The sequence below is a fragment of the Bufo bufo genome, chromosome 10, assembly GCF_905171765.1.
Source record: "Bufo bufo chromosome 10, aBufBuf1.1, whole genome shotgun sequence".
Lineage (NCBI taxonomy): Eukaryota > Metazoa > Chordata > Amphibia > Anura > Bufonidae > Bufo > Bufo bufo.
The window spans coordinates 64,612,743-64,631,461 of NC_053398.1; the positions used below are offsets into that span (position 1 = coordinate 64,612,743).

At 44.1% G+C, this 18,719-nt stretch overlaps 1 protein-coding gene across 1 annotated transcript; it reads right to left on the reverse strand.

The window, feature by feature from the left end:
• Window positions 1–2,771: 2,771 nt before the first annotated feature.
• Window positions 2,772–12,611, reverse strand: SLC3A2 (solute carrier family 3 member 2). The gene is made up of 10 exons (XM_040410598.1): window positions 12,495–12,611; window positions 11,971–12,415; window positions 10,659–10,832; window positions 10,141–10,244; window positions 8,090–8,161; window positions 7,936–8,000; window positions 6,968–7,154; window positions 6,743–6,883; window positions 6,496–6,600; window positions 2,772–3,511 (listed from the first exon to the last, which is right to left on the reverse strand). Exons 2-10 carry the CDS (start codon window positions 12,395–12,397, stop codon window positions 3,167–3,169), a joined length of 1,620 nt encoding a protein of 539 aa, XP_040266532.1. The 5' UTR covers window positions 12,398–12,415; window positions 12,495–12,611; the 3' UTR covers window positions 2,772–3,166.
• Between the last annotated feature and the right edge of the window lie 6,108 nt (window positions 12,612–18,719).

Here is an 18,719-nt window from a genome sequence, read left to right on the forward strand (position 1 = left end):
TTTATCCGGTTTTTCCCATTCAGACCTAATTAATTTTTGGACACTATCAGGGACTGGAAAAACGGCCTTCTTCCTTTCACCTAGACCCCCAAAAATTTCTTGCTGGGTAGACCTAGGGGTTTTAGGCATCTCCATCTGAATGGTGGCCCTGATAAGTTCATCAATATCTTCAGGATTGAACAGGAAGCGCTTATATTCGCCCTCTTCATCTGAAGATGCCGGGTGTTTTTGGACAGATTCGGAGTCTGAGACCGCCAGCCCCTCAGAGTCGGAATCCAGGATAAGTGATTTAACACTACGGGCGTCCTGAGTGGGGGGAACTAGGTTCTCTGGTAGTTAAGGCTAGCTGAACCTCTTCTTTTACCACTTTCCTAATGTCTTCAATTAGACTAGAAGACTCAGACTTGATGACACTGGCAGTACATTCTTTACACAGGGGCTTGGATCCAGTGTTAGACAATCTTTTGCAGCAAATACCACATTTTCTAGTTTTTTTGGCTGCAGAAGCCGAATCCTTTTCTCCCTGAAATGGTAAGGGAGGAAAGGATGAGCAGACTGAACCCACCATACAAAGCATGTACCTGAGAACAGGTTACTCACTGTCCCAGGGTTTGATGCAGGCTCGGTTCCAGAGCCCGGCGTGAGGGGGGTGCTCATCTTGACTCCCGACCGCTTCAGAGATGCTTCACCAAAATATGTGAGCCGCGCTATGCAGGGCGCCGTTACACAGGTCCTGAGCGTTTTTATAGTGTCTCCATGTGCTTCTCATGCTGCAGGACCTGTGGCGCATGTTGATGACGTCAGCGCGCTTAGCTCCGCCCCCGGCATCTGACGTCATCCGCCTGCCGGCCGGAAGGGACACATCACAGTGCCGATCCGCCGTGTTCCTCCTTCCCTCTGCATCAAGCCCTCCGGGACCGCCGCAGAGGGAATCTTCGCAGGGGCACTACCTATGTGCCCGAGCCCAGGCCTAACCAAATGGAGGAGGGAGAGCTGCACTGCAGATCCGACCTCGGCCCAGATGAAAAAAATAACTCCAGGTGAGCCCAAACGAGCTCCGTGCACCTCTCCTGCTTCCTATCCTGATGGGACAGGAAAAACACTGGTGATGTGAGGAGGGGGTGGGGGTTTTAACCTCTCTGTGTTTTTCCTGTCCAATCAGAAGGAAGTCAATCTCAGGACTTGGTGTCATGGAGACGACTGGGGAAATACTGACTGCAGCTTCTGTCCTGTACAGGGACAGGAAAAACCCTGAGGATGGGGAGCGGCCTTTTAAATGTCTGCTTATGTGTTTTTCCTGTCCAAACAGGTCCAGGATGATCTCAGGTGTGGAGTCATGGAAACAATTGGGGAGAACAGTATCCACTTCACTGGTCCTTTCATCATATTATTGTAATAGTGTCAAACAAAAGGACTGGTAGAGTTCTGAAACATGTGACAGAGAGCAATATCCACTATATGATGTATTAAAATGAATAGTAGTAGGGAAAAATTGGGACTTCACTGCGGTGCGTCCTCAAGGGACAACCTGGGATGGAAATACAGTAATAAACAGCAATAGCGTACTGAAACTGGAGAGCCCTATGTTGTGCATGATCGGTTGCTGTGCCACCAAGCACAACTGCTATAGTTGAGGCATTTGCCTTTGTGTATAAAGTAGGAACGAGCCATTCCATAGAAGTGAATGGGACAGCTTGTAATTAACATCTGCTCGCCGCTGCGATGTCAACGGCAAGTAGGAAAACAATGACTGTGCTCGCATGGAGTGTGGCCTTCTCTTCAACCAGCTGATCTGCAGGGTTGCTGGGAGTCAGAACCCTGCCGATCCCAAGGATAGTGCAAGCAAGATCGACGGCAGCATGTCCTTCAAGGGTTCTTTATTTAAAAAGGACCGTTCATGGGTCCAGACATTATAAAACTAAGTATCAGGATATGTAGGGCATAATGCAGGGATCTAACTGCACTTACTATTTTTTTTTCTGGGCACCGCTCCATTCGTCCTCTGTGGCCCCCATTGTATTCTCCTGCCTGGTATGCCAATTTTAGCATCAGAACAATGAGGAGGAGACTTAGTCTTTCTCTGTGGGCATCTCCTTCTCCCTGGCTGTAGTGCTGTCCAATCACAGTGGAGAGAGTCACAGCCACTGAGGAAAAAAAAAAAAAACTCACCCATTGAGAAATAGGGCAGTCTCCTCCTCATTGTTAAATTGCTAAAATTAGCATACCAGGAGGGAGAATACAACAGACCACAGTGGGCGAACGGAGCAGCGCCCAGAAAGAATAGTAAGTGCAGTTAGATCCCTGCACTATGCCCTACGTATCCTGATACTTCGTTTATAGTTGAAACGTTGCACTCTTTGTACATTTATATGGACACATTAAATAAGGAACCCTTGAAGGACATCGATCTTGCTTGAACTGTTTATGGAGCGACCGCTGTGAATCCATGGTTGCTGACAGGCTGAGGCATTCCTGAGGGAGTTAGTGCTGCTTTCATTCTACATTTCTACTATCCTGAGGATAGGTCATCAATATTGAAATCCCAGAAAACCCCTTTAAAGTGAATTACGTTCCCTTACTATAAATTATAAATAATATTTGCTTCACCAGTCAGTCTAGCCCTAGCATTAAGGGGGAGATTACGGTACACATCTGGCTGACGCTCCTGTAAACATCAAGACTTGTAGATCCAGCAAACCGCAAAAAAAAAAAAAAAAAAAAAAAAATGAATAGAAGCAGCATAATAACCACACAGCAATATCAGCGGACATAAAACTTCTTTTAATAAAAGGAAACATTTTCTGACCAGAATGCTTTGCTCCCCTTTTATTTTTCCCTCCCAAAACACCCAGGGGTCATTTTGACACCATACTGTATTATTTGTGTGACACAATCATTCATACATAAGTGTGTACATACATTCTAGAGCATTTACGGTTCACAATACAATTAAGCACACAACACTTATTGCTGTTAACGCGTTTAAAGAACTTCTTGCCCAATAAGTTTAGACATTTGTTGGTGGTCTCATTGCAATGCTATGAAGGATGAAAGGGAGGGAAGAGTGAAAGGGGTTTGGCAAGGGCTAATACTGTGCCTCCTGGCATGGAAAAAATAGGATCAGAATATGGAATGTGAGAATACAGCTCAGCTCACACAGGTTTCCTTATGCACTGTATGGATATTTAAGCAGTAAGGCTTCTCCTGCTGCTAACTTCAACTTCTTTATGGAAATACTGCTCCCTTCTTTCCGCTCTGGATTTGAGCTCAGAACCACTGAACAGTGCTCGGGTACATGCTCATGTAAAATAGACACCTCTGCCTCCTCCTCAGCAAAGTTCACTATAGTCACAAATCTTTCATTTTGGTCCCAAATGCGCACAAAAGCTAGTGCTCTGTCAGTGTGGTGGAGTAGTGTGAAGTCTCCATGAAGAAGTGCCCGCTCTTTCCCACGTAGCTCACTGAGGCGCTTATAAAGACTTAGTAAAGAACCTTTATCGTCTTCCTGGGCCTGGGGACAAAGATGCATAAAATAAGAACATATTGGTGTTTAGAACAACATTTCATTTTCAAAAAACTGAAGAAAAACTTTTGAAAAGTGTGTGAAATGGGATATCAGGCATTTTCTCCATGTAAGCAGTGTTCTTTTGTTTGTGCGTTGCTAAGTAGGGCAAAGGTTGTATGTAAGAGTTGGCCGACAGGATTATGAGCAAACAATAGAATCAGCTGAGTCAGGGATGGGGATAAAGGCTCCGCGGGACTGAATGCTAATGACAAAAGTGAAGTGTTAGCAGATTTCAAGGGAGGAACAAAGGGCAAAGACTGTAGAAAACATGTAAGTACAAAAGGTTCCTGCTGAGAATAAAGGCCAATAACCTTCTCAAAGAATATTTAGCAAGATGGAGACAGTGCCCAGACTAATATTCATACACTGATAATGGAGTACTAAAGTTCTGCTATTTTTCAATCAATAGTTCAAGTTGTTAAAGTTACTTGTAATGATGTCCCCGATTACCCCACGCGATCACACGGCAAGGTCAGTGACTGGCTGCAGCGATCACACGGCAAGGTCAGTGACTGGCTGCAGCGATCACACGGCAAGGTCAGTGACTGGCTGCAGCGATCACACGGCAAGGTCAGTGACTGGCTGCAGCGATCACACGGCAAGGTCAGTGACTGGCTGCAGCGATCACACGGCAAGGTCAGTGACTGGCTGCAGCGATCACACGGCAAGGTCAGTGACTGGCTGCAGCGATCACACGGCAAGGTCAGTGACTGGCTGCAGCGATCACACGGCAAGGTCAGTGACTGGCTGCAGCGATCACACGGCAAGGTCAGTGACTGGCTGCAGCGATCACACGGCAAGGTCAGTGACTGGCTGCAGCGATCACACGGCAAGGTCAGTGACTGGCTGCAGCGATCACACGGCAAGGTCAGTGACTGGCTGCAGCGATCACACGGCAAGGTCAGTGACTGGCTGCAGCGATCACACGGCAAGGTCAGTGACTGGCTGCAGCGATCACACGGCAAGGTCAGTGACTGGCTGCAGCGATCACACGGCAAGGTCAGTGACTGGCTGCAGCGATCACACGGCAAGGTCAGTGACTGGCTGCAGCGATCACACGGCAAGGTCAGTGACTGGCTCCTTGCTCCCTGATCTTAGGCTCCCCTCCTTAACCAGGCTGTTAGTGACCACTGATGAGTGCCATGTAAGTCTGCTCAGAGAAACGTATGCTGCAGTAAGATCTGCAGACGTGCCACTTGTCTGCCTGCACACCACATCTGTGACCTGATCTAGTGTGACCTCCAGCTCTGCAGTAATGACTGCTGCACTCTGATCTGTGTTCTGCTGTAAAAGTCAGTCGATACAGATAACAAAACTTCTTGGGGGCTGACGTGTGCATCGAGATTGAGGTGCTTAGATGGAGAATCCAGCATGCACACTTTATTGAGACGAGAGGGAGGGGGGCACAGACACTACATAAAAATTAGCAACAGAAGGAACAGTTCATGGGGCAGGGAAGGGTATGGCATACTTTATAATATGCAGTAGACGGCACAGTCTTTAGTAGGGATGAGCAAATAGACTTTGGATAAAACATCCAAAGTAAATTCGCATAAAACTTCATTAGAATACTGTACGGAGCACCGTACAGTATTAGAATGTATTGGCTCCTATGAGCCGAAGTTAATACTTCGCAAAGGTACCACTTGGAACTGAAACAGTTTGGTAAAATGTTTTTAACAGTAGAAATTAATTTCTGAAGTTATTACCCAAAGAAATACTTTCGGCTCATAGGAGCCAATACATTCTAATACTGTACAGAGCACTTGCTCCGTACAGTACTCTAACAAAGTTATATGCGAATTGACTCTGAATGTTTCACCCGAAGTAGATTAGCTCATCCCTAGTCTTTAGGCCTGTTTCATATTTGCGTTAAAACAGATCCAACAGGCTATTCTAACCAGGAACAGCCTGTCGGATCCATGAATACCAGGTGCTGCCAAGGTTCCGTCCTGCCCCATTCACTATAATGTCCCCAGTGGAGATCCGGCTGCAACCTGGCAAATATGCCAGGGCACGGCCGGACGAAAACTGCTGTGCACAGCAGTATTTTCCGGGGCGCCCCTCGGCATATCTGTTTTAACACAAATGTTAAACAAGCCTTAGGCGGGAATGGCAGACTATATAGTACGCAGCAGAAGGCACAGTTTGAGCAGTATGGCACACTATATAATACACAGCAGGAAGCACAGTTTCTGGGTGGGTATGGCACACTATCGTACACAGCAGAAGGTACAGTCTCTGGGCAGGTAAGGCACATTAAAGGGGTTAGCCCATCCTATAAAATGTCCCCCATATGCCGGGCCCCTCCTGGTCCCCACACAGTCTCTGCTGCTTCTCCCCGTGCGCGGATGAAAACATCCGGTGTCTGGAGAGCAGCCAATGGCAGGCGGGATGGGGACGAGCCTCCCTAGTGCCACCCACGATGCTAGGAAGGCTCATACCAGTCTGCCATTGAATGTCAGCAGGACCAGCCAACTTGTGTATGGGGCTTCCCAACTCTCCCTTAACAGATATCAAGGGAAGGAGGGTCAGTCAAATCCTTTGTTTTCACAGGAGTTCACATATCCACTAAATATAATCCGGTAGCCTGTTCCAGCAGAACAACAGACTACCAAAATTACTTTATCATGCATAGCCAGATACGGTCAGATTCCTAATGGCTATAATGGGATCTGACTGCTTCCTGCCGGACAGCCATTGGATTACCTTTATAGGAGATGTGAACACAGGCTTGAGTAAACCTCTTTGAGAACCCCTATGTTAATGTTTAAAGGTAGCCACAACGCTTCTCATCCAGCGTTACTGAAACATATACAATGTAGGAATGACTAAACAGAATTTTTAAAAACTTATCAGAGGACAACGTATATGGTTGAGGTCATGTGACTATTTTAGCTACTGTGAACTGTAATGCATCTACTCCTCACCTTAAGTGTGATGTTCACATTGAGCTCATTTTCTTCACCCACTGTGCCTTCAGAGAAACCATAATTCTTACTGTCATCCCACTGCATGTATGGGCCACGCGCAGGCTGAGGGGAGAGGACATGCAAGTTACATAGTAGACAAGGCTTTCACAGACTACTTCATGCTTAGGCTTGTTCACATTTGCCTTTTTGCCATTTGGTTCATCTTAACACTAACATTACAAACAACTGCAAAAAGATCATTTACCTGTCCAGGCAAATCTTTAAGTCCAATTTCATCCCCATACAAAGTTAAAGGTGTTCCTGGAAGAGTGAAGAGCAGGAGCTGATATACACGCTGCAACTTCTCCTTCACCACAGAAGCCATGTGACCTAAACGTGGTCTGATCTATAGGGAAAAAAACACACACATTAACATGGATATACTGGTAGTAACTACAGAGGCTGGAAAGAAGCAGGAGCTCGTACTTACTGCCCACAGAATCTTGTCCTGTTCACCAGCAAACCCTTGGTACTGCTTGATGCGCTGTCCAAGAGTGTTGTCACTGTCGTTGCCCTTGCTCAATAAATAGCTTGTGCTTAACATGCCAGTGGTAGTGTCATTGAGGATATTAAGCATCTGGTTGTTGGGGACATCATTAGATGAGATAAGCAGCACCCTATCAAGATAAAGTACAAAATTCTTCAATGTGTGTGTAAGCGCCCTTTAGAGCAGGGAATGAGTTAAGTTCATTCCCAGTCATTGCCAACTTATTAACTGCATTTACATGCAACAATGAATGCTGCTGTACAGGAGTGAATGATCATTATTGTGATCATTCATTCCAAAAGAGCTTCATTGTTTGTCATCAGAACATCCCTGCTTATACAGGCGAAACTCAAAAAATTAGAATATCGTGCAAAGTTCATTTCAGTAATGCAACTTAAAGGTGAAACTAACATATGAGATAGACTCATTACATGGAAAGCAAGGTATTTCAAGCCTTTATTTGTTATAATTTGGATGATTATGGCTTACAGCTTATGAAACCCCAAAGTCACAATTTGCTCAGGGGGTATGGATTAACTAGCTGACTAGAGTGTGACACTTTGAGCCTAGAATCTTGACCCTTTTCACAAAATTCTAATTTTAAGCTGCATTAATGCAATTCCTTTTAATTTGCATTAATGAAATAAATGGACTTTTGCACGATATTCTAATTTTTCGAGTTTCACCTGTATGTGCTGCTGACAAGTGTGGATTTCTGGTGCCATATAAAAGATGCAATCACCCAACAAATAACTATTTGCTCATGTCAGGTGATCAGTGGCACATTTACATAGGCCAATTATTGGGCACAACTGTTCATACAAATGTTCATATCAAAATGTGTAAGGGCCTATGAGCAGAAGAGAGAAGAAATTAGGAAAATGCAGTGTTCTAAGAACCTAGATATTCACCTTGCTTTACCATCTGTACTGTGGTTAGCCGTGATGTTGTTCACTTCAGGAAGGAGTTCATCTGCCTGTAAAGTTACAGAAGAATTGCAAAGCTTAGTCGCTGAATAGGATTTGTAATATGACTGAACAGATAAGAGTAAGACAACACACTTACATTTGAGATTTTCTCAAATCCACGCAAGTAAATTCCTCCAACACCATTTTCATACCAGAAATTCATTGCATCCTGCAGAAAACCATATTGAAACAAACAAGTTTGAGATTTAAAAACTGAAGTCTTCCAATTTGAGTGTAATTAAAGGGGTTGTCAGACTGCCGAGGACATTGATTTGCTGTGTGTGTGTGTGTGTGTATATATATATATATATGTATATGTGTGTATGGACCTCATTCAAAGAGTTTTCTTTATTTTCATGACTATGAAGGCATCAAAACTATGAATCAACACATGTGGAATTATATACATAACAAACAAGTGTGAAACAACTGAAAATATGTCATATTCTAGGTTCTTCATAGTAGCCACCTTTTGCTTTGATTACTGCTTTGCACACTCTTGGCATTCTCTTCATGAGTTTCATGAGGTAGTCCCCTGAAATGGTCTTCTAACAGTCTTGAAGGAGTTCCCAGAGATGCTTAGCACTTGTTGGCCCTTTTGCCTTCAGTCTGCGGTCCAGCTCACCCCAAACCATCTCGATTGGGTTCAGGTCCGGTGACTGTGGAGGCCAGGTCATCTGGCGCAGCACCCCATCACTCTCCTTCATGGTCAAATAGCCCTTACTTTCAAAGTTTTCCCAATTTTTCAGCTGACTGACCTTCATTTCTTAAAGTAATGATGGCCACTCGTTTTTCTTTACTTAGCTGCTTTTTTCTTGCCATAATACAAATTCTAACAGTCTATTCAGTAGGACTATCAGCTGTGTATCGACCTGACTTCTCAACGCAACTGATGGTCCCAACCCCATTTATAAGGCAAGAAATCCCACTTATTAAACCTGACAGGGCACACCTGTGAACTGAAAACCATTTCAGGGGACTACCTCTTGAAGCTCAGCAAGAGAATGCCAAGAGTGTGCAAAGCAGTAATCAAAGCAAAAGGTGGCTACTTTGAAGAACCTAGAAGATGACATATTTTCTGTTGTTTCACACTTGTTTGTTATGTATATAATTCCACATGTGTTAATTCATAGTATTATCTCGGACTACCCCTTTAATGGGGTTTAGCAAGATGTGAAAAAGGCTTCCCTCTTCAAACGGGTTCTCCGGGAATTAAGAAAATGAAAATACTTAAATATGACTAATATTCCCAAATACCTTTCATTAGTTATAAGGGCTTGTTTTGTCTATGAAGCAATCATTAATAGGCCGCCGTCCTATTAGTACACATTAATCATGTCCTACCGTAATCAGAGTTACTCAGCACTTAGCTTAGGGATTATGATCCTGAATACAGCTGAATCTCTGTAGGAATGGAGTTCATGAGAAGACAAGTACAGAGAGGAGGTGGGAGTGTGGATAATTAGCAGTAGCACTTGTATGTAGTCTCCATTACCACAGTCTGTCCTCTGTACTTCATGTCTCCTCGTGAACTCCTACAGAGATTCAGCTGAAGATCGTATCAGCTGTCTTCAAGATCATAATCCCTGACAAGCAGAGCAGAGGAGGATGAGGCAGCTCTTTAGCTTAGTGCTGTGAAGTAGCTTGTCCTCCTGTGTGATTAGGACAGGTTTTGTGTGGACTAATAGGACGGCGGACATTTTATTTCTCCTGATGATCGCTCCCTAGACAAAACAAACCATTATAATTAATAAAAGGTATTTGGGAATAAGTAATATTTAAGTATTTTAATTTTCTTTAATTCCCAGAGAATCCCTTTAACAAACCATATTGCTAATTTACTGGGCTGTGCCTGGCATGAAGGCTCTGACATAGCCAATAGAGAAGCGCGGCACTATTTTATGGAAAAAGTGGACTTTATAATTTTTATGGTAATGTATGTTTACACAATTTGTGATTGAAATAGATTTCATACATCTGAAAAGCCCGAGAATGGGTCAGACACAGAAATTTCTTAAACAATTCTGCTGCATGTGAATACACCCTTAAACTTTATCATTCCTTCTCCAAGTCAATGTAGCCTCCATTATGGGCACCATGAATACAAAGCATCCATAGGCTTGCTGTCATGGAAGTCGTTTTCCTCACCTTTATCTGTGTTAGTAAGACACTGTCTGGTGTTTTCATTTCCTGTGTGAACCAGACATCTTCTCCGTGGTAATTAGGAGTAAGGTCCAAAACTATCTGAATGCCTAAAAAAAAAAAAAAAAAACTTTGTTGGTTCATTTGTCAGTGATAGCTCTCAGCGCACAGCTCAGCAGGAAAATGGAATACACCGCTGCCAAAAACCTCCGGGGGCAGCTTTCTCCCATGATGAGGACCAACCATATTGGAAATCCAGCAGCCTGATCCTTCTTCCTCTGACATTTGCCAGCACATTATAGAGCAGGAGGAGCCGAGCAGATTTAATATAGTTTTGAGGGAAAAGATTGAGCAAAACTTACCATTTATACAGTGAAATCAAGCTGCTCAGCTCCTCCTGCTCCAAACATGCTGCCTGCAGATTGTACTGCATTTTCATGGTGACAGGTCTCAATTCACAGAATTCACTTTTCTGTACACTAAATGGTGACACTGATATGGTACATATAACATGTGGCACTTACTTTTCTTACGAGCTGCTTCTAACAGGCTCTTGAAGTTTTCAATTGTTCCATATTTTAGATCAATGTCTTTGAGATTAGTTCCTGAAGGATCGTCTCTAGAATTAATGTGAAGGGGCCCAATCACCAAACCCTTTACTTTTAGGGTGCTGAGGAAATCCAGGCGGTGCTGTATTCCTACACATGATTAAAACAAAAGTAACAAAATAAACTCCCATTATTAATATTCTGCACGTCTGACATTTTCCCATTTGCCCATGTCATAGTGCCTGCATGCACTGGGCAGCAGTAATCCAAGAATTTAGCCCCCCCCATAGTGCCCTCAGTATGACTAATGCCCCCTTTGTGGCTTCCAGTAGTTATAATAGCCCCTGAGCTGTGCCTCACATACATATATATACATATACACATACCCCCCAGTTGTGCCTCTATATATATTGTGGCCTCAGTATGACTAATGCCCTCTTTGTGGCTTCCAGTAGTTATAATAGCCCCTGAGCTGTGCCTCACATACATATACACATACCCCCCAGTTGTGCCTCTATGTATATTGTGGCCTCAGTTTTGCCCCACATGTAAAGCTGTCAAAACCAAACTATTGATTTTGATGGAGTATTTTTTAACGCCCGTTTAGACAGGAGTGCACCCTGTTTATGTACAATACGGTAGGGTAGTGCCTAAATCTCATGTGCCGTCGGAACCTTCTGACGTCACAGGGTGACCTGACTTTGTATAGTCAGGTGGCTCTGAAGCAAGTGATATAGGAGCAGGGTAATGGCTAAATCCCATGTGCCCTGCTAATAATGATGCAAACATAAGTAATGGTAATGCTGATTGTAGATTGTAAGCTCTTGCGGGCAGGGTCCTCTCTCCCTCAGTACCAGTCTGTTAATAGTTTCTAGTTTATTGTATTTGCATTTTTATGCTCTCTCTCGGAAAAAACAAAGCATCTAGGCCCCGCCCCAAGACATCCACTTATGGGTGGGGTTTGTGTCGCCATTTTTGGCCCAGTACAGCGTGAATTTGTCAGGACTGTCTGAAAATCAAGGACAGCTAGCAACTATGTATTTAACCCTCTCTCGATATAAATAATAATGATGCTGTTTGCTGAGGTTCGGACTTGGAATGTGACCTCACAGCAATATGGCAGTGTACACTGACGTCCAGACACAATACACCAGTGAGGCAGGCCAGGCACAGAAAAGGGCTGATGCAACATTGCGTGACCGGCTTCCGCTGACGTCACCCGCCCCGCTGCCTCCGGGATGATACACGTTATGACAAGCACTGACCGCAGCACTGTGTGAACGCTCACCTGATATGTCGCCAATGCCGTCGCCTTTGGTGTCCTGGAAGGTGGCGGGGTCTCCTATCTGGTAGAGCGGCCCCTTGTTCCACCACTCAATGAGAGGCAGTGGACGGCAGCGAGGAGCCTGGACAATGATGACCACAGCCCCTGCCAGCATGCCGGCCCAGCCCAGCCAGAAGAGAACGAGCAGAGCCCAGCGGAGCCTCACCCATCCCGGGGTGCCGGCCACCTTCAGCAGCTCTTCTTTGGACAGCCCGGTGAATTTCACCGTCTGGCAGACGTCATCATCCTCGTCCTCCAGCTTGACTTTTACCACCCCGTTCTTCTCACCCCCGACCGGTGCCTCTCCTGCCTCCGCCGCCATCGGCTGCTTCTCCGGGTCGATCTCGTTGAGCTCTACGTCCTTCATGTCTAGAGCCGTGTCTTGTGTCATCTCCAGAGGGAACCAGACCTGCAGGAAGGAAGGGAGAAGACGGCCATGAGCCCCGGCGCCGCGGTGGACGGATGACCCTGCGGCACTGAGCCCTCACCTGCTCCGCTAGTAGCCGGCTAATGGCAGGCCGCGGCTCCGGGGCTCCGCTATATAGCTGCTGTGCCCCGCCCTCTGAGGGGGAAGTGCAGAGCGGTGGGAGTGGCAGGAGGTGATGCAACAGCTCTGCACAGCCAGGCAGGGGAGCCATGATGGAGCAGCCATACCTCTGTGTCCTGACTGCTCACGTTCTAGGACATGAAGTATTCTATAGCTCCGACTGGCCACAGGGGTAGAGGTGAAACCCCCAGTGGGCCCTTGAGCAAGCTGGCTCTCTATCCCCCCCACCCAATTCAACAGCGGTACATGTTACAGCAGATTGACTGCGGACAGCATCTCAGCCAGGACCCAGTTAGTCTTCTAGAAGGTTACTGGCTGGCCTGCCTCAATACCTAGGAGTCAGTAGTGCAGGGACCCCCATAATCAGTCATCCTGTAGTGTGAGCAGGTAACATGCAGATATCTGTGCAGTGGGCCCCCAGAATAAATTTTACTGGTAGGCATTAGGCCTTCCAGTTCAACACTGTTCACCCTCCATGGAAACTTCAGTCAGGCAATCAGAATAAGGCCTCATGCACACGACTGTATGTATTTTGCAGTCCGCAAAAAATGCAGATGGCCCTTCCTAGAACAGCCCTATCCTTGTCCTTAATGCGGACAATAATAGGACATGTTCTATTTTTTTTGCGGAACGGAAACGGAATGCACACGGAGTAACTTCGTTTTTTTGTGGACCCATTGAAGTGAATGGTTCAACATACGGTCCGTAAAAAAACAAAAAACGGAACAGACAAGGAAAGAAAATACGTTTGTGTGCAAGAGGCCTAACTCCCTGGATCAATGAGCCTCCTCCAGAATTCTAGTTAAAGTAACCAGGTTTGCCAACTAGAATTTTTCTTTTTTTCTGGACAACTTATCCGAAAATCAGACAGCCAACATTTTTTACAGACAAATTAGAAAACCATAATAAATAATGAAGATAAGAAATACATGTCTATAGCTCAATATACTGAGACACCTCATTACCAGCATTTACTGTAAAATGATAATTACCACAAAAATAAGGCTACTTTCACACTAGCGTTTCTATCTTCCGGTATTGAGATCCGTCATAGGGTCTCAATACCAGTAAAAAATGTTTCTGTTTTGTCCCCATTCATTGTCAATGGGGACAAAACGGAACTGAACAGAACGCTCCAAAATGCATTCCGTTCTGTTCTCATACCGGAGGGCAGCATGCTGCAGTTTGCTTTCCATCCTGGGATGCGGAGCAAAACGGATCCGTCATGACCCACACGCACTTTCTCAGGGAGTGTGTCCTTTCTGCAGCTGGTAGCAGTTGAAGGATGGAACTGAGCATGTATGTCAACCTCAGTGAGCTGGACAGATGTTTGCTGGTCCTATACAGATAGATTTCAGTAAGTAACTCACTGGCTAGACTAAATTTCTAATTACAAGCAATTAAAAAAGTGTTCAGATCCAGGTGCTGATTTGAAAAATGTAGAATATTTTTCGTGGGACAACCCCTTTAAGAACTCCCCAATTACTCTCAGCAATACAAGACTACATACTTTACATATTTCAAAAAGGAGTCATTGACAACACTTCCCATATCCCACTAATCATTGTCATACCCAAATCTCTGGAAGGCTGTAGATATTGATTACTAATCCAGAGGATAGGTTGTCAATATCAGATCATTGGGGTCTGAAACAAAACAGTAGATGGAGCTGGAAGCAGAAGGCCCTGTCCGCTGTGTAGTGGCTGTGCTGGTGTACTGCAGTTCAGCTCCGATTTAAACTAATCTGCAATATTTCTAGCATAATTTTTATTTATTTATCGCTTCAATTAATTTGTTCTGCGGTTAGCAGGCTCTGGACTGTACTATATTTGTCTCCTTCCCCCTCTGGCAGCTGACAATATAGTCTTTTCTCACTTTCCCTGCAGAGGCAGAAAGCAATTCACACTGACTGCTTTGCAGAGGAGTACTGTGTTGAGACCTGGTTGTGGAGAAAGTCACTGAGCATACATGTCCACCAGCACTCAGTACATAGAAGTGCACATGGCTATACACTGTAAATATCACAGATGATGGGATCAGATACCACAGCTCTGCCGAAAAAGATCTAAAAAAACATGTTTTCATGTCCTAGTAAGGAAGACAGTTGCCTATTAAAACTGGTGGCAAAGGACAAGGTAACTGTGCCCCACTGCCTTTAAACCGTACAGGAATTGTACTCTGAGAGCACCCCCCTCCGTGGCTGTATGAGCAGGTAATATTTGCATGTATCTGAATGAATTTTACTGGTGAGTCCTAGGCATCCCAGTCTGACACTGATGAAGTATATATATATACACTCACCTAAAGAATTATTAGGAACACCATACTAATACGGTGTTGGACCCCCTTTTGCCTTTAGAACTGCCTTAATTCTACGTGGCATTGATTCAACAAGGTGCTGATAGCATTCTTTATAAATGTTGGCCCATATTGATAGGATAGCATCTTGCAGTTGATGGAGATTTGAGGGATGCACAATCAGGTCACGAAGCTCCCGTTCCACCACATCCCAAAGATGCTCTATTGGGTTGAGATCTGGTGACTGTGGGGCCCATTTTAGTACAGTGAACTCATTGTCATGTTCAAGAAACCAATTTGAAATGATTCGAGCTTTGTGACATGGTGCATTATCCTGCTGGAAGTAGCCATCAGAGGATGGATACATGTTCTCATTCTGTTTATGCCAAATTCGGACTCTACCATTTGAATGTCTCAACAGAAATCGAGACTCATCAGACCAGGCAACATTTTTCCAGTCTTCAACAGTCCAATTTTGGTGAGCTCGTGCAAATTGTAGCCTCTTTTTCCTATTTGTAGTGGAGATGAGTGGTACCCGGTGGGGTCTTCTGCTGTTGTAGCCCATCCGCCTCAAGGTTGTGCGTGTTATGGCTTCACAAATGCTTTGCTGCATACCTCGGTTGTAACGAGTGGTTATTTCAGTCAACGTTGCTCTTCTATCAGCTTGAATCAGTCGGCCCATTCTCCTCTGACCTCTAGCATCCACAAGGCATTTTTGCCCACAGGACTGCCGCATACTGGATGTTTTTCCCTTTTCACACCATTCTTTGTAAACCCTAGAAATGGTTGTGCGTGAAAATCCCAGTAACTGAGCAGATTGTGAAATACTTAGACCGGCCCGTCTGGCACCAACAACCATGCCACGCTCAAAATTGCTTAAATCACCTTTCTTTCCCATTCTGACATTCAGTTTGGAGTTCAGGAGATAGTCTTGACAAGGACCACACGCCTAAATGCATTGAAGCAACTGCCATGTGATTGGTTGACTAGATAATTGCATTAACCACCTCAGCCCCCCTAGCTTAACCACCTCAGCCCCCAGTGCTTAAACACCCTGAAAGACCAGGCCACTTTTTACACTTCTGACCTACACTACTTTCACCATTTATTGCTCGGTCATGCAACTTACCACCCAAATGAATTTTGCCTCCTTTTCTTCTCACTAATAGAGCTTTCATTTGGTGGTATTTCATTGCTGCTGACATTTTTACTTTTTTTGTTATTAATCGAAATTTAACGAAATTTTTTTGCAAAAAAATGACATTTTTCACTTTCAGTTGTAAAATTTTGCAAAAAAAACAAGATCCATATATAAATTTTGCTCTAAATTTATTGTCCTACATGTCTTTGATAAAAAAAAAATGTTTGGGTAAAAAAAAAATGGTTTGGGTAAAAGTTATAGCGTTTACAAACTATGGTACAAAAATGTGAATTTCCGCTTTTTGAAGCAGCTCTGACTTTCTGAGCACCTGTCATGTTTCCTGAGGTTCTACAATGGCCAGACAGTACAAACACCCCACAAATGACCCCATTTCGGAAAGTACACACCCTAAGGTATTCACTGATGGGCATAGTGAGTTCATAGAACTTTTTATTTTTTGTCACAAGTTAGCGGAAAATGATGATTTTTTTTTTTATTTATTTTTTTATTACAAAGTCTCATATTCCACTAACTTGTGACAAAAAATAAAAAGTTCGATGAACTCACTATGCCCATCAGCGAATACCTTGGGGTCTCTTCTTTCCAGTAGTTATACTGGCCCCATCCACCAGTGTAGTTAGCCGTCTACACGAGCGACATTTCCCCAGTGTCGTTGCTGGTACCTCAACCCAACCGCCACCCCGAAAAAAATGTCGTGTCTGTAGCAGGAGTGGAATAAGGCGTGACACCCGCTATTTCTGTCCTGACTGCCCTGACCACCCTGCCCTATGCTTAGGTGAGTGTTTCCGGAAGTACCACACACAGGTACACCTAGCATAGGGATTGCATCTCACAGGACAGGCACACAGGGCTATAAGGGCCCTTTTACTCACAGCTGCTGCAAACCTCTCCTTTCACCTGGGATAAAGTGCATAACGTACTTCGCCACATCTTTGGGCGATTTGCGCTTTGCACATTGTCCCATGGGGAAGGAGAGGTTTGTTCTATAAAGGTAAAAAAAACTAAACAAAAAAAAAATTACCGGTAAGTAAAAAAGTTACAAAAGTTAAAAAAAGTTAATATGTTCTGTTCTAAAGTTAATAAAGTTATTGCTTTGCGGCCTGGTTTTTTCTTTTTTTTTTTTTTTTTTTTACCTTTCAGGTGGACCAACCGATCGACTAGCTGCAGCACTGATGTGCATTCAGACAGAAGCATTGCGCTGCTGTCAGATTACACGCAAGTCGGTGTATGCGGCGCTGCAAGACGAGATTTCTCCTCTGCAGTAAAAGATACGTTTGCCGAGGCATATGAGCTGAGGAGGTGGCGGTGTTCATATACTTTGGCAAACACTTTGTATATATAAAAAAAAAAATCCCGGCAATGATTTATTCATCCACATCGATTGATGTGAATGGAGAAATCGGGTTTGCCAGGGCATACGAGCTAAGTGGGCATGGATGTTGGGCGGAGCTCCTATGTCCTGGCAGACGCCTTTCCCCTCCTTTTTGGAAAGAAGAGACCCCAAGGTATTCGCTGATGGGCATGGCGAGTTCATGGAAGTTTTTATTTTTTGTCACAAGTTAGTGAAATATGAGACTTTGTATGAAAAAAAAAAAAAAAAAAAATCAGCATTTTCCACTAACTTGTGACATAAAATAAAAAATTCTAGGAACTCGCCATACCCCTCACGGAATACCTTGGGGTGTCTTCTTTCCAAAATGGGGTCACTTGCGGGGTAGTTATACTGCCCTGGCATTCTAGGGGCCCAAATGTGTGGTAAGGAGTTTGAAATCAAATTCTGTAAAAAATGACGAGTGAAATCCGAAAGGTGCTCTTTGGAATATGGGCCCCTTTGCCCACCTAGGCTGCAAAAAAGTGTCACACATCTGGTATCTCCGTATTCAGTAGAAGTTGGGGAATGTGTTTTGGGGTGTCTTTTTACATATACCCATGCTGGGTGAGAGAAATATCTTGGCAAAAGACAACTTTTCCCATTTTTTTTATACAAAGTTGGCATTTGACCAAGATATTTATCTCACCCAGCATGGGTATATGTAAAAAGACACCCCAAAACACATTCCCCAACTTCTGCCTTTCAATGGGCATTAATTCCGGATCCGGCATTGCGGCAAGTGTTCCGGATTTTTGGCCGGAGCAAAAAGCGCAGCATGCTGCGGTATTTTCTCCGGCCAAAAAACGTTCCGTTCCGGAACTGAAGACATCCTGATGCATCCTGAACGGATTTCACTCCATTCAGAATGCATTAGGATAATCCTGATCAGGATTCTTCCGGCATAGAGCCCCGACGACCGAAATCTATGCCGGAAGAAAAGAATGCAGGTGTGAAAGAGCCCTAATAGAGCTTTCATTTGGTGGTATTTCATTGCTGCTGATATTTTTACTTTTTTTGTTATTAATCGAAATTTAACGATTTCTTTGCAAAAAAATGACATTTTTCACTTTCAGTTGTAAAATTTTGCAAAAAAAACAACATCCATATATAAATTTTTCTCTAAATTTATTGTTCTACATGTCTTTGATAAAAAAAATATGTTTGGGTAAAAAAAAAAAATGGTTTGGGTAAAAGTTATAGCGTTTACAAACTATGGTACAAAAATGTGAATTTCCGCTTTTTGAAGCAGCTCTGACTTTCTGAGCACCTGTCATGTTTCCTGAGGTTCTACAATGGCCAGACAGTACAACCACCCCACAAATGACCCCATTTCG

What these genes read in the sequence shown, in the direction of transcription:
- SLC3A2 (XM_040410598.1), bottom strand. Translation starts at nt 12,397, where the DNA reads ATGACACAAGACACGGCTCTAGACATGAAGGACGTAGAGCTCAACGAG. An exon ending in CGGCATTGGCGACATATCAG is followed by an intron (nt 10,833 to 11,970) that starts GTGAGCGTTCAC and finishes AATCATGTGTAG; the next exon opens with GAATACAGCACCGCCTGGAT. An exon ending in TCTTACTAACACAGATAAAG is followed by an intron (nt 8,162 to 10,140) that starts GTGAGGAAAACG and finishes GGTTTTCTGCAG; the next exon opens with GATGCAATGAATTTCTGGTA.